General features: G+C 34.0%; 1 protein-coding gene across 1 annotated transcript; it reads right to left on the minus strand.

Annotated features, from left to right (window-relative positions):
- Nucleotides 1–7,609: 7,609 nt before the first annotated feature.
- Nucleotides 7,610–12,788, minus strand: LOC122276617 (tuberculostearic acid methyltransferase UfaA1-like). Its single transcript, XM_043086485.1, has 14 exons — nucleotides 12,588–12,788; nucleotides 11,810–11,912; nucleotides 11,559–11,654; nucleotides 11,413–11,468; nucleotides 11,167–11,290; nucleotides 10,981–11,043; nucleotides 10,802–10,861; nucleotides 10,545–10,706; nucleotides 9,797–9,870; nucleotides 9,611–9,704; nucleotides 8,888–9,024; nucleotides 8,730–8,810; nucleotides 8,411–8,516; nucleotides 7,610–7,936 (listed from the first exon to the last, which is right to left on the minus strand). The coding sequence occupies exons 1-14, from the start codon at nucleotides 12,728–12,730 to the stop codon at nucleotides 7,814–7,816; spliced, it is 1,422 nt and encodes a 473-aa protein (XP_042942419.1). The 5' UTR covers nucleotides 12,731–12,788; the 3' UTR covers nucleotides 7,610–7,813.
- Nucleotides 12,789–16,288: the final 3,500 nt, after the last annotated feature.

Below are 16,288 nucleotides of genomic sequence, written 5' to 3' on the forward strand. Positions count from 1 at the left end.
GGAATTCTTCAATTGAGCAAGGAAAGAGGGGTGACATTACACACGTGTTAGTATTTTAGCTATAACTTTGGTTATAGGTGTCAAAATCACATATATGACCCCAATTCGAAAAACTATATTCGGCAAGCATTCTTGGTCACCACGCTATACCTAGCTATCCCTGTTTCAACTTAGAAATAAGCCGTTTTATCTTCTGAATGGTCAACTTTAGTTTTTCTTTTTATGGTTATTTTTATTTTATGGTAAAGTTTATTTTAAGGAATGATTTTATTCCAAATTTTCAGATAGATTTTAGCAAAATACTTACTTTATTATATATTTCAACTAGAAGATTTAAATCTTAAGTTCTCTCTACTCCTAATTATATGTTTGTATATTTTTTTAATAAATCACGTGACACTACATGAATTGTGTCATGTCAATGAGACAAAGTAATGAGTAGTATAACTGAGACTTCGAATTTTTTTAATAAGCCATATGGTACCACGAGTAATGCCGCGTTAATGAGATAAAGTAATCAGCATTAATATAATTGGGATGGCATATATATAATATAGTAGCATTGCACTTTCATTTTATCAACATATATAATTGATATATGGAAGACAGTCACTCACAAACTACAGTTAACTGTTAAAACCAGTAGACCATCAATCGATTTCAAAAAATGAAAAAAAGACCATGAATCTCAAATATTGTTATGTATGAATTTGTTTGTTGGCCATACATAGACATTAATGAAGACCATTGAAGCCATTAATTAAGACCATTGAAGCCAGTAATTAAGACCATTGAAGCCATCAATTAAGACCTATCTTTAGCCTACAATTAAGACCATTGAGCCATACTTACTCATTTATACTCCTATATATATGGGTATCATTCACTTGTATATCATCAAGTTTTGCATTGAAGAACAACTCTTTCTCTTGTAATATTCGTTTTATCTTGTTATATCATTTCTCTTTTAGTTTCATAACACGTTATCAGCACGAACGTTCTGACGAGTTTGAAGTTAGTAATCTTCTACTTCAAATAAGTTTTTCAATATATTTTTGTAATTTATATGAAAAGTTACATTACTCATTATTACTTGATGAAAACTCTATGTTTATTCTCTTGAGTTTGTGAATATATTTCTTATTTATAATATAAACATACTTATGTTCCTACTTTATATATGTAGAAAATGTCAAATCTTACAAAATTGGAATTCGTTGCTCTTGACATTTCTGAAAAAAATTATTTATCTTGGATCTTTGATGCTGAGATCCATCTGAATGTGATGAACCTGGGAAATACAATTAAAGAAGGAAATCAAGGGTCCCTGCAGGACCGTGCTAAGGCAATGATTTTCCTTCGGCACCATCTTCATGAAGAATTAAAAACTGAGTATCTAACGGTGAAAGATCCACTTATTTTGTGAAATGATTTAAGGGAGAGATATGAACACCAGAAAACTGTAATCCTCTCAAAAGCTCGTCATGATTGAATGCACCTGAGGTTGCAAGACTTCAAGAGTGTTAGTGAGTATAACTCTGCGCTCTTTAAAATTAGCTCACTATTGAAATTATGTGGTGAAAAAGTCACTGATGATGACTTGTTAGAGAAGACATATATTACTTTTCATGCATCGAATGTGCTCTTGCAGCAGTAGTATCGAAAGCTAAAATTCAAAAAATATTCTGAACTTATATCTTGTCTTCTATTAGCTGAGCAAAATAATAAGCTTTTGTTAAGAAATCACCAGTCACGTCCTACTAGTTCTATATCATTCTCTGAAATGAATGGTACTAGATTTACATAATTCCCAGAAGCGAATGGTGCATCTTTTCAGAGAAACCGAAGGCGTGGACGTGGTAGAAAAAACTATAGAAGTGGAGGTCCTAGAAGTGACCACACTAAAAGAGATAATAATAGATATACACCATACCACCAGAAGTGGTTCAACTCAGAGAAGGGCAAAAGTCCTCAAAATAAATTTTTAAAGAAAGATGAAGATGGATACCATAGATGTGGTATAACTGGACATTGGTCTCATGCCTATCATACAACTAAACACTTGCTGAACCATCATATGCTTTAGATTCTATAGATGGAGAAGATATTACAAGCCTTAATGTTTCTGATTTCTTTGATGATTCTAGTGGTGGAGTTGATTATTTGATTGGTGATGGAAGTGTTCCTTTTTAATTAATGTATTTCTTTTATCTTATTATAAAATATTTTTTTTTATATTTTGCAACGTTTTTTAATAATGAAAGTTTATATATTTTGTAGAATCATGAGTCTTACTGATGACCTTTCTATCCCTGAGATGAATAATAGAGATGTATGTCTGGCTGACAGTGCTACAACTCACACGATTCTTAAGGATAAAAATATTTTCAAAATCTAACATTGAGTAAAGCCTATGTTTATACCATTTTTGGTTCATCGAATTTAATTGAAGGCTCCGGAAGAGCTTATATTGTGTTACCTAATGGCACCAAATTTTGTATTGATGATGCTCTATTTTTTTCACGATCCAAAAGAAATTTACTGAATTTTAAGGATATACGTCGCAATGGTTGTCATATTGAAACCACTAACGAAGACAATAAAAAGCATCTTCTCATTACTAAAACAATTTCAAGCCAGAAGCTCGTATTAGAAAAACTGTTTGCTCTCTCATCTGGATTGTATTATACAAAAATGAGAACAATTGAATCACATGTTGTAATGCACTAAAAGTGCATTGACCCTAAAATATTTATGACTTGGCATGATCGCCTTGGACATTCGCGATCAATAATGATGAGACAAATAATTGATAATTTGTATGGGCATCCTCTAAAGAATCAGAAGATTATCTTACCCAATGAATATCCATGCTCTGCATGTTTTCAAGGTAAATTGATTATCAAACCATCTATCTCAAAAGTTGTTTTTGAATTTCCATCATTTTTACAAAGGATTCATGGGGATATATGTGGGCCTATTCAACCATCAAGTGGACCGTTCAGATACTTTATGGTTTTAATTGATGCATCAAGTCGATGGTCACATGTTTGTCTACTTTCCACTAGAAATATTGCATTTGCTAAACTTCTTGCCCAAATAATTAAGCTATGAGCACAATTCTCGGACTATCCAATTAAAACTATTCGATTGGATAATGCAGGAAAATTTATATCTCAAGCTTTTGATAATTATTGCATGTCAATAGGAATAGATGTTGAACATCTAATTGCCCACACACACTCAAAATGGTTTAGCTGAATCATTACTTAAAAGGCTTCAGCTAATCGCTAGATCTTTACTCATGAAATCAAAACTTCATATTTCTGCCTGGGGACATGCTATACTTCATGCAACATCGTTGATTCAAGTTAGGCTATCAGCATATCACAAATATTCACATTTATAGATTGCATTTGGTCAGCAACTAAATATTTCTCATTTTCGTATTTTTGGATGTACGGTATATGTTCCAATTGCACCTCTACAACGTACAAAGATGGGCCCTCAACGTAGACTTGGGATATATGTTGGGTTTGATTCTCTATCTACTATTAGATACCTTGAGCCTCTTATAGGGGGTATGTTTAAGGCACGTTTTGTGGATTTTTATTTTAACGAATTCATTTTTCTAACATTGGGTAATGAGAAGTCGGTGCCTGAAGCACGACAGGAAATTACTTGGAAAAATAAAGCCTTTTCTCAATTTGATCCTCGTACAAAAGAATGTAAACTAGAGGTTCAAAAGATTATTCATTTGCAAAATGTTGCAAACTAATTACCGGATGTATTTACTGACACTAAAGGTGTGGTAAAATTATATATTCCTGCTGTTAATGTTCCAGCAAGGATTGCAGTCCTTGAAGGACAAGTTGCCAAAACAGCAATAGGTGAGTCTAAAATACGCCTGAAACGTGGACGGCCTATTGGTGCTAAGGACAAAATTCCTCGGAAGAGAAAAATACAAAATGAATTTGGTACTCCTGAAGAGTCCATACCCATAACACAGGCTATAAGAATAATTGATACTCTTGAAGAGACTAAATCTCCTGAAAAAAAACCTCCTGAAGAGATATTTAATAAAATGTCTTCCCTTGAAGAGGGACATGTACCTTATCTCAGTGCAATTGGAGTCTTGATGTATCTTGCAAATTGCACTCGGCCTGATATTGCATTTTCAGTTAATTTACTTGCAAAATATAGTTCCGCACCAACTCGAAGACATTGGAATGACATTAAACATGTCTTTCGATACCTCCGAGGTACGGTTGATATGAGATTATTTTATCAACATGGTTCAAGTCTACAATTAGTTGGATATGCGGATGCAGGTTATCTTTCAGATCCACACAGAGGTAGATCTCAAACTGGATATGTATTTACTTATGGAAATTCTGCTATATCATGGAGATCTGTCAAGCAAACACTATCTGCTACCTCTTCAAATCACTCAGAGATCATTGCAATTCATGAGGCAAGTCGAGAATGCATTTGGCTAAGATCAGTGATCCAACATATTCAAGAAAAGTGTGGTCTTCCAGTGATTAATGATAGTCCAATAATTTTATACGAAGATAATGCTACTTGTATTACTCAAATTAGAGGAGAATATATCAAAGGTGATAGAACCACACATATTTCACCTAAATTCTTTTATACCCATGAACTTCAGGAGAAATGTGAAATTAACGTCAAGTAGATACGATCAAGTGATAATCTGGCAGATTTATCCACAAAAGTATTACCAACTGCAACATTTAAGAAGATTGTGCAGAACATTGGAATGCAGAGACTTGAAGAACTATTATCATGCACTTTTCAGGGGAAGTAATGTCTTGAAAACTTGTACTGATTGTACTCTTTTTCCTTCGCTAAGGTTTTATCCCACTGAGTTTTCCTTTGCAAGGTTTTAATGAGGCAATCTTAAAGCACTTGACGATATACATGAATATTGTACTCTTTTTCCTTTGCCATTGATTTTTTCCGACTGGATTTTTCCTTAGCAAGGTTTTAACGAGGCATATTTTTTATGTATGGTCATCCAAAGGGGGAGTGTTATGTATGAACTTGTTTGTATGGCCATACATAGTCATTAATGAAGACCATTGAAGCCATTAATTAAGACCATTGAAGCCATTAATTAAGGTCATTAAATCCATCAATTAATACCTATCTTTAGTCTACAATTAAGACCATTGAGCCATACCTACTCCTTTGTACTCCTATATATATGGGTATCATTCACTTGTATATCATCAAATTTTACATTAAAGAATAACTCTTTTTCTTACAATATTCTTTCTATTTTATTATATGATTTCTCTTTTAGTTTCATAACAAATATAAATTTATTTATATAGCTAGAATCCCAATTTAATTATAATTAACAGCTAAATTCAATGAATTTTTGGCCACACTAGAAAACAAAAACTGCGCAGCCTTACGTACGTATGATCCCACCAAAGGATATCATGCATGCAACCATAAATTAAATAACTATTTGTGCCACACCGACTTTTATTATTATTATTATTATTATTATTATTATTATTATTATTATTTTGCAAATAAAAAATAGTGCTTGACTTTCAGTTTCAGATTTTGGGGCACGCATCAACAGATTCGCATGTAAGCAAGAACTTATAATAATTTATTTTCCAATTATTTGAAAGGCTTAAAAATAATATTTCTCTATTAGATAACAATAAAATTATGGTAAATGCCAAATAATTTTATGACCCACTTGCTTATAATCAATATTCAACTACACAAGTCGATCAACTACTAATTGGTTTATAAAATAGCTTAATTATTGTGTGAATAGAAGGAAGTTGAAGCAGTTGGAAAATCTTGATATATAAGACTGGCCTAAAATATTCCGAAACACCTTATTTCTTGTTTGGTTAACTTTTTTTTTTTTTTGACAGTGAAACAGTGTTTCATTCATTCATATAATGGACAATTACAACTATTGACTTGAAAAATACAAGCCAAATTAAACCCTTTACTTGCTCCTCAACCCACAAATTTCTTTGCAGTTGACATCGTCTTGCCCAACCTCTCTAGACTAAAAGTCTGAGAGAGAGCCCTCCAGACTATCAGTCTGAGAGACAAATCCCTATCTTAGACCACCGCGTAAGACAGCCCACACAACTCCCCCTCCCTAGGAGTGGAGTACAAACTCTACGGACCCTAAGCCCTAGAGACTGTTTCCTAACACTACCTAAAAAAACTAAATTAGACAAAATACCTAAAAACACCCAAAAGACAAACACCTTGGGCCCAAGCCCAATCAAAAGAAGGTCCAGCCTATTTGCAAGTGGGAGGCCCATTAGGTTTTCATCTCTATCATCTTCGCCGCCCCCCTTCCCCTTCTCCTTCATGGTTTGTTACACCGTGGGTCTTGCAGAGGTAGCAACGCCAGGTCCACCACCCAGCAGCCCCCAATCGTACCCACCAAAACCGAGAGCCAGAAAAACCTTATCAGCGGATGGGGACAAACCGAGAAAACAGGAAAAGAAACCCATAAAACTGGAATAGGCCCAAAATGGAAAGCTAGCCGTCGTCTGCACTGCCACCCCCCTCTCCGACCTCCATCCATGTGAACGCCCACACTCCGTGTCAGCTCATCCACCTGCACCTCCGAAAGCCTCCCGAAAAAACTTCCTCTGTTTTCCTTGGGTGAAACAGGGCACCATGCACCAACATGCTTCGGCCCTTCCCCGACTCCTTGGCTGAGCAGATCCACCCTTGCACATCGGTGTGCATCCCCCCTTTCCTCCGTTTGAACCCGCGAGAGAACATTCCGTAAGTGCAAACCTTCCTTGCACATCTAAGAGCTAAACGCCACACATCCGGTCGGAAAACCCGGGCAGGTACGTAGATTTTCAACCACCCATAACCATGGACAACGGACGCCGAGATCCTCCTCCTCCATCGTGCACAGACTTCACACCCAGCTGCGTGTTTTGTTATGGAGGACGACTCGGGAAACCAGGCCGATGGTCTTTCAACCCACCAAAATTGTAGCCAACGATTTTATTAAATCAAAACCAGGACTCAGGAAAATAGAAAAGAAGAAACCAGAACGAGAATGAAAACAGAGAAGCGGGGGCGGGGGGGGGGGGGGGGGGGAGGGAGGAGCTCCTCCCTCGGATGGTTTCCTGAAGCTTTTTCCTAGAGAGAAGGCAGAGATTCTCTCACTACCCGAACGCGGATCGTTTGGTTAACTTTTTTTGGATGTGCAGATTAATTGTTTCTTATTTCTTTTTAAATATTTCTTATAAAGAAAAATGCTAACATGTCCGAGAGGAGTGACCAATAGAGCATTTGCGTGTTTTTTTTTTTTCCTAATATTTAAAAAGTACACAAAAATACACTATCGGTCCGATTGAGTAAAAGTAGAAGAAATACACACAAGCCATAACAGAGTCACGACACTTGCTATAATTTAATTGATCTTACCTTTATCCGATTGAGTAAAAGTAGAAGAAAGAGGAAAAGAGACGCTAATAATTTTACACTGCTCGACATGAGAAGTGCAAAAAACACAGTAGTAGAAGAAAAAGAAGAAGAAGAGACACGTACGCGTTTTGATCAAATATTTATTCAGTAGAAGAAAAGATGGATTGTTCATGACCATCCACCATTATTAATAGTAATTGTATTACAAATGCCAAGCACCGCCTGATCCAGGCTCCAAACTCCAAAAAAGGCAAAGACCACATGACCTTTATTCATTATATATTTTCTCCAAAGTAAAATAAAATAAATATATATATATATATATTAATATATATATCAGTGGATAGCATTAATACGAAGGTTCGGTGGTTTCTCCATCTGAAACGGGAATATCATCATGATCAACTTCCAAAGGCATCCTTTGATATGGATTGCCGAATGCAGCAACATTGCCAGGACGTGTGAATACAATCTACATTAAGTAATTGTAAATATAAGCCAAATTAATAATAGAAATTAGCATTGAGTGTAAATTAATATATGATCGCATTGAATATTCCTACCAATTATTAATGTTTCTTGACATTAATAAAGAATTTTCCTAATAGGCTAATATATATATAGCAGATAGTCTGTTTCACTAGCTGGACAGTTTTTGGCAATGCATCCTTTTCCTGTTTGTGTTTCATTTCCGTCATTTTTATCTACTTCTTATATATTTTATTGAGCACATTATCAAAACACACACAAAAAAAAAAAAAAAAAAAAAAAGAGTATATTTTAGTTTAAGAATCTTTCTCATCTTAAATTTAAGTCATATGCATTTATATATCAACAAATATGATTAGAAATTGCGAAATTTAAAACGAGGAGTAATATTTTTAGAAGCAAGCATCCTCATTTCGCGCCCTGACACATTTATTTTACATGAAACATTAGTTATTACCTGGTAGTCTCCGAGTGTACGCGACTTAAAACCAGCTGCACAATATTCAAAGTAATATTCCCATGTCCTTATAAATTTTTCATCAAAGCCAAGAGCTACGATTTTGCTGCAAAAGGAAACAATATTAGCTCCTCAGCATCAAAATAGAACTACTTGTTAATTACCTTAATTCTTATTACGTTCAGTTTTACAACCAACGTAAAATAAACATTATTTTCCCCATAATATTTTCAGTCAGAATAATAATATCAAGTTGTAATTTCTTTTATTCGAAGTATGACAATAGCAATATTAAATGATTATTTTCTAACGTACATACCTTTGGTTCTCCATAAAGTTTTTTCTCCAACATCCTAGTGTTTTGTAGTAATGATTCCCTATGTTCTCCAGGTGCTCCACACTGCAATTTCAGAATTAATTTCTATTAGTTTTTGGAGAGATATAAATATTAAAATAAGAGGCAATAAAATTATATACCAGAGCTCGGATGCAGAAGTCATGGCTGATGTTATCCTATTTAATGAGGGTAGACATCCGCCGGGAAAGATGTATTCCTTCATAAAACTTGAATTTAGCCGGTTCTCGTCATAACGCTGATCTGGTAAGGATGACAACTAAGAACAGATAAACGAGCTTTAATGGTTAGCATTATGTTAAAAACTAAATAAATGTTTTTAAGTCAGATTTCACAAAAATAGATTTAAAAACTGATATGATTTGAGATATTTTACTTTAGATTACAAAATTATTTTTACAAATATATATATATATATATATATATATATATATATATATATATAATTTACTAGAAGCACTTAATTTATTTACAAGAGTTACAAATATTGAACACTCACCAAACGGATCATGATCTTAAAAATATTATCTAGGCTTGTGTAATAGCATATCTCATACGTACTTATCCTATGTAATCTCTTGTAACAAACATTTTCTATATAAATAATATACGGCAGCCCCTATACACATTGTAAGAGTGATTTTACCATATTTTATCTATTTATGGTATCAAAACAGAGGTCTAAAGTTTGAAACTAGATAATGTTATTAAGATTATAATCCGTTTGGTGAGTGCTTAACAATAAATACCAAAGCATTTTGCAACCATGACACTAATATCAAACCGAACGTAAGAGACGCCACCAGTACTCCACCACGGCCTTGGGCTTTTTACCCAATCATTACCTGCAGAACAAGAATACCATCTTCGGCCAGTAATGATTCGCAGCAACCAAAGAACTCTTCCATAAATTCATGGCCAACATGTTCTATCATCTCGCTGACAATTAAATGGATCAAATATATATCATGGTCTTCTTGGAATTATCAGTCAAATCGGAGATCGGTTTTAATTTGTAAAAAAGAACTAACCATGATATGATCCTATCATATTTGTGGGTATCAGGCACTTGGCGGTAGTCACAAAGAAGAAGTCTAATGTGATCCTGGGATAAAGGTAACTTAAACTTTTAGGGAAGCAATCATTTCATAAGATAATGTCAGATACTGTTAGGTGAGAAAAAAATAAAGTAAAAAAGGGAATCAATCACACACTCAACACAAGATTTATATAGTTCGACAACTTACTTATTTCTATAAAATTGTAAAAGATTTTATTCAAATGATAAATAAAGATACAATACGATAGTCGTACAAAAGTTTAATACAATATATATATATATATATGTATGTATGTATATAACAAACCCTAATTAAGAAGTAGGTGGGATTAAGCGCCAAAACTGATAAATAAATTTGGATCCCCTCGAGTCTTGTCCATGATTGCTCTGGCTTGGGCTGATAGGCCCACGTCTCCGCTTTATGCCCCAAGTTTCATTGAAAGTCTATTAAAAAAATTGCAATGAATTCTTGTGGAGTTGGCTCATCAAGCCGGGCCACTACAAACACAAACATAAACACAACCAGACTCCTCACATAGAAAAGTCCAACAGATTCATCAGATGTTCTCATGCAGAGAAACATCATTCGGTAAAAAAAAAAATACTTATATTTAATTAAAAAGCTTAAACTACATCAAGCACAGCTAGCATGGGTCTATCACTACTGTATTCAATATTGTTGATCTACATGCTTTCATAGCAAAGTTCATATAAATTACTTGAAGGCCAGCATCTTTCACTTTCTTTCCTGCAAATTCCAGTTGCGCTTTAGAGAGAGTGATGCCAGTGTATTTGCATCCTGTTCGTTTGACAACTTCAATGGCAAAGCTTCCCCAACCACACCCAATTTCAAGAATTTCATGATTTCTATCAATTCTTGCCTTGTTATTTGAAAGTAGACACAAATTAGAATTGGTGAGAGCAAGAAAAACCTTTTCAATTAAAATAGAGATGATCTAACAAATCAAAGACTCACCTTTTCAATCAAAATAGAGATTTTTCTCAGCTGCGCAACTTTCAAGTCTTCATCTTCATTCTAATCAATTTTGTAACATGTATAAATTTAAGTTAAAACTAAAAGCTTAGATGGAAGATGACATGACGAGAAGTTGATGCAATTTTAGCAATAAATCATCGAAAGGTTTAGAACTTGACCTTAAATACGGCAGACGAGTATTGCATTGTTTCATCCAAGAACAGAGCAAATAGTTCATTACTCTATAAATGTACAAAAATACGAATTATAAGCTTCTGTTTGTTATATACAAAACCAGTAATTGAGTGTAATTTCAGTAGTATAAAAAAAAAAGGTGAAATGTTTTAGAGTTAATAATCTTATACCAAGTCGTAATGACGAGAGATGTTCTTGCGAGCATTTGTAAGAGTGTTTTTCCTTGAATAATGCTTGAAAAAATTTATTGCAGATGATATCCCAGCTGTGAATAGCACTGGTGCCCACCATCCCCTAAAGTCAACAAAAGATGAACGCTCAAATTAACTGGTACTACAATTGAGGAGATCATGACTAATCGCAATATCACCAACAAAGTTCTGCCAATTGCTATATATATATATATATTTATATACCTTGTCTTCTTCATTTTTGTTGTGTGGGAATTTACATTGCTGCTGGCAATAAGAATCTGCAAAACAAAATCAGCAAGACAGATGCTGAGGATGTAAAAATACCAGAAAAGATAACTTGGACTCAAGACTCAGATCAATGATCTTACCATAAAAAGATTTAGAAGGCCATCTTTCTTATCTGTGAAAGAGAAATCACCATCAATATATCCATCTGCTAGGCCTAAATCAGCTCTTGTCATGACCTGCTCATAACAACCAACTGCTCATCACTACACCAGTACGTGAGAAAAATTGCATTAAGATTAAAAAATGATATGAACTTTTGAATGCCAATAACCCGCGTGGCCCATGCTATTAATTTCCTCACTCTGTGGCCCATACTATTAGGAGTACATACCTTCCAGTAAAATTGGGGACTATGAACTCTAAGAATAGTTTTCAGGGGACATATTCTCATGTTTCCTTCAAAGGTGAATTTCGTACCCCCTTCCTCCAATAATCTGCAATATTACCATAAGTAACAATACATTAATTGTTACAGCGGGGATGGAAGTATCTACTAGTGATTATATTTTATTATGATATATCATCGAAATTCGTTTTTTCTATTTTAACTAATAACTTTTACAACATTTATCAGCTTATCTATTTATTTTTATATTCATCTCATTTAAATGTTATTTTTTAATATTTTATTAATTCCAATATTTTTCTAACTATCAATTAACTTACAATATTCTCTTATCTTTTATACTCTGCACAAATTAACCAAAACCCAGAATTCATGCCTTTAAGGCGAACAATTAAGGTCCGTTTGAATTAAAAAATTATTTCATCTTATTATTATAATTTTTTTTAAATTTTCACATAAATTATAATAAACAATTCAATTTTTTAAAATTTCAATTCAATTTTTCACATTTTAATATTTAAAAATAATATTATAATAATATTTTATTTAATTTTTAATTTTCATTTAAAATTATATCATATTATCTCATCTCAATATCTAAACAACCCCTAAGAAAAAGGTAAGAGCCAGCAACAGAATTCGGAGAAACGCTTCTTTTTATTTGTCCTTTCTGAGCAAGCTTGTTCGTCTAAATTCCTCCAGAATCATAGGAAAAAGGTGGATGTCTTTGTAGGAGGGAGGAAATTAAGATCAGTAGACTCACAGTAAACATCCGCAGGAGATGTATCTTTGAAGGAACCTCGTAACAATGAGGCGCGCCACAGCTTCTATCATAGAAGGCACCATGCGTTTTGGGTTGCTTAGCAGAGCACCACTTTGATCGGCCAAACTATGTGCAGCAGCCATGGCAGCCCTCCAAGATGTCTAGCTACTTTTTCTTTTTCCTGGGTAAATGAAAGTGATATCACTGATATGGGTTGGGATTAATTGCGAAGCAAACGACGGTTTATATAGATAATATCCGTTCATGTGCAACCAAATAAAAAATGGAAAAAAAATCCATTTGGAGTGAGTCCCATGTTTTTGTCGATCTGTACAAATATTTTAGATAATATAAAAAACACAATACATATAATATTAAAAATGACCCAATTAAGTGCCAGTTGGCCGGCAAATTGGTGCGCCATATATATATTAATTACTTGGGACTGGTAATGAGTCGAATTAGGAAGCCCTCATACAGAGGCCCCCCCCATTTTTTATTTTCTCCACGTGTACATTGAACGTGTTTAGGTAAAATAAAAATTTATAGATTTCAAATCTGATTTTAAAATAGCGCAACTATAAATAATAGTATATGGATCTTATTGAGACATGATCTTTGAATATAAATTAGTTAAAACGATGAGTTTACTTATTTTATAAAAATTTGAAAAAGTAACCAATACCATTAATGATTAATTTGATATGAGTTGACATCATTTTAACAACCAAACGTCGTGGCAGACATAGAGAGTACATTTTATTTGATTATAAAAAGAAAAGATTATATGTTTATGAGATTTATTTTTTACACACCAAACATGCATAAGTAGATGTGGAAGCTTTCCATATGATCATCTATACTAAAACATTATTAAAATTTTAGTTTTTTTAAATTATAATAAATTTCATTATGAGTGGCGCGTTAATATGCTAACTTATGTATAAAAACATTTATATAAAAATATTATAAAATAAAATAAAATATCTGCTCAGAGATATCTCCTAGGGTGATCGATCCCAGCGTTTTTATATTATAAATAAACGGAAAAAGAAAAATCTAAAGGATATATATCTATATAAATGCCCGAAGAATTACGAGTGGGGTGTATGCTTTAATTACTTTCCCAGTTTCGCCCTCCATATGCAAGACGTGGAAAAAAGAAAAGAAGAAATTAACATCTTATCTTATTTTATAATTGTTCAACGTGCTTAAATTTTTGTGTATTTACTTCATCTCCTATTATATATAGCAAGCAAACTCAAAGTTGACTTTCTAGAAGCCTCGTGATGATGGAGCTCATATTTTTATAAGGGCGGCTCCAATAATTTCTGTTGAAAATCATCCAAAGTGTGAAACGAGCCCACTTGCTCGGCACCGTCTTTCAATACCGTTTGTTATTTGTTGTATTAAGCGCAACTTAAGTCTTCTATAGCAATTTGTGGTCATAAATTGCTGCACCAAATTTTTTTTAGTCAATAATTGTAGGTGCCCTCTCCTATAAAAGGAGAGCTTAGTTATGTGAATCAATATGGAGAAAAAAACAGAGAGAAAGAGAGGACATGAGAGAATTTGTTGAGTGTTGTAATCTTGTACAAATTCAGTAAAAGAGGCTCCAGCGAATATAGGCAATTTGCTGAACTACTTAAATACGTCTTGTGTGATTTTGGATAGACTAAAGATGCAACAATTGATATCAGAACTTTGGTTTGCGCTGTCCAGAAATTAAGCTGATAGAAATTAATTTTTGATAACTCCAGAGTGTTCCTTGCGTCAAGACAAATCTGTTACAACAGACGGAATCGAAAATGGAGGTCGGAGGAGCTCGAATGTGCCGGTAGAAGATCGGAGCATGAATTCACGTGCCCCACGCGCATCTAGAGGTTGAAGACTACTGAAAATCACGCGCCATGTGCCTCACACGCCCCCACACTCCGCCACGCGCCTAGAGGTTGAAGACGCGTGACTCACACGCACCCCACGCGCCATAGAGGCCCTCAGCTCCTGTAGGTCACTCTCCCATGCGCTCCATGTGCCCAGCAGCAGAAGCGCGTGTACTCCACACGCGTATAGGTCACTCCCCTTGATGCTACTGTAGCGTGTGTGACTCACTAAAAAATGAGTAGCACTAATGCTATTCCAAGTGCAAGAGGATGTCGTGTAATAATTAGGAATAAATTCCTAAATTGTCTCCTCAGGAAAAGTTATTTAAAAATCAAACTCGTTGAAAAAAATGAAAAACTTTACAAATAGAAAATAAAATGATGGTATGTGCAATGGATGGAAAAGGGTACTAGTCATGGACTAGATTCATGTTTTTAGATTTTGATTGTCGGATTAGAATGTAAAGAACTAATAGATTAAACTTAGAAATTAATAAAACTAAATTAAGAATTAAACTAAATTAGAAACTAATTGACAAAACATGAATTGAAAATTGAAAATGCCCAAAACCAAGATTCTAGAATTCATCTTTGTATTTAAATCACAAATTCTCAAAATAACACATAACAATTGTAATCACTATTAAATGAAGGCTTAAGGAAGGGAGAAAAATAAATAACATGAAATAGGTAAACAGCAAATAAATTATCCAAACTTCTAAGCCAAAAAAAAATCTCAAAAGTATTCCATAAACTTTAAACTGAAGTTAAATAAAATAGAGAACAAAAAGTCTAGACAAAAACTCCCCTTCACCATTCAATTGAAATCTAAAGCAAAAAGAAACAACTTCTCATGTATCAGTCTTGAAAATTAATCTCCAAACCTTTAATGAAAACTCTAGAACAACTCATCTACTCCCCACGTATGATGTTTAAGAAAAATAAAAAACAAAAGCTCTCAACCGAACATTTCTTGCAATAAATTAAGGTAGCACACTTAATGAACACTTCTAAAACAATCCTTTTGTTTCATGAAACAAACTAGCACACTTGAAAGAAATTAAGGTATTACACTTAATGAAATAAAATTCTAGAACAATTCTTAATACACTTAAAAAATTCTAAAACAACAAAGCATTGAAGCCAAAAGGAAAAACAAACTGCCAAGCAAACAAAATGTTTAAGTCAAAAAAAAAAAAAAACTGCCGAACACAACTAAGAGCCAATTATTTAAAGAACATAACAAAGCAAAAAGTTGTTCTTCTCTTTCACTCCTTCAACTGAAAGCTTCTCATTGCCGTAAACATTGACCCAGCTTGCATGTGTCTTTCTCTTCATGCTTTCCATTTTCCTTTTTTGGTGGTGTTAATTGTTGACTACATCACATGCTGCTCTCTATCTTCCTTCATTTCGGGTACCTCTTCCTTAATTTAAGTTCTTTTTCCACACATGTTTCTTCAAAGCTTCTTTCTTTATATATGTCAAGCTTCAATGAATTTCCACTGATTTCTCCTCTCTCATCTTATTCAATCGGTTTCTCAATTCAAACCAAGCACGCTCAAACCAAGTCCAACACGACTACACACCTCCAGAAAATTCCCTCTAATCCCACGTCTCTCTCACCATCCATTGCTTTATACAAGTCAAGCACGACTCTCTTTCCCTTTTTGAATAATTCTCACGTCCCTACACGTCTCTCTCTCAACTCACACGTCTACCTCTCTTGTTCAATGACTCAAGCACCGACTTACCTCAACTCTAAAGCATCCACCGACTCTTCCTTCAATTCCAGCATAACTCAATTCCTGCAAGAGAATT

This window comes from Carya illinoinensis, chromosome 1 (genome assembly GCF_018687715.1).
Source record: "Carya illinoinensis cultivar Pawnee chromosome 1, C.illinoinensisPawnee_v1, whole genome shotgun sequence".
In the NCBI taxonomy this organism is placed as follows: domain Eukaryota; kingdom Viridiplantae; phylum Streptophyta; class Magnoliopsida; order Fagales; family Juglandaceae; genus Carya; species Carya illinoinensis.

Excerpts from the sequence above, each read along its gene's own strand:
- LOC122276617 (XM_043086485.1), bottom strand. The coding sequence starts at position 12,730 with ATGGCTGCTGCACATAGTTTGGCCGATCAAAGTGGTGCTCTGCTAAGC. Across the intron at positions 11,655-11,809 it reads GTCCCCAATTTTACTGGAAG|GTCATGACAAGAGCTGATTT; the intron begins GTATGTACTCCT and ends TGTTATGAGCAG. Across the intron at positions 10,862-10,980 it reads ACTCGTCTGCCGTATTTAAG|AATGAAGATGAAGACTTGAA; the intron begins GTCAAGTTCTAA and ends AAAATTGATTAG.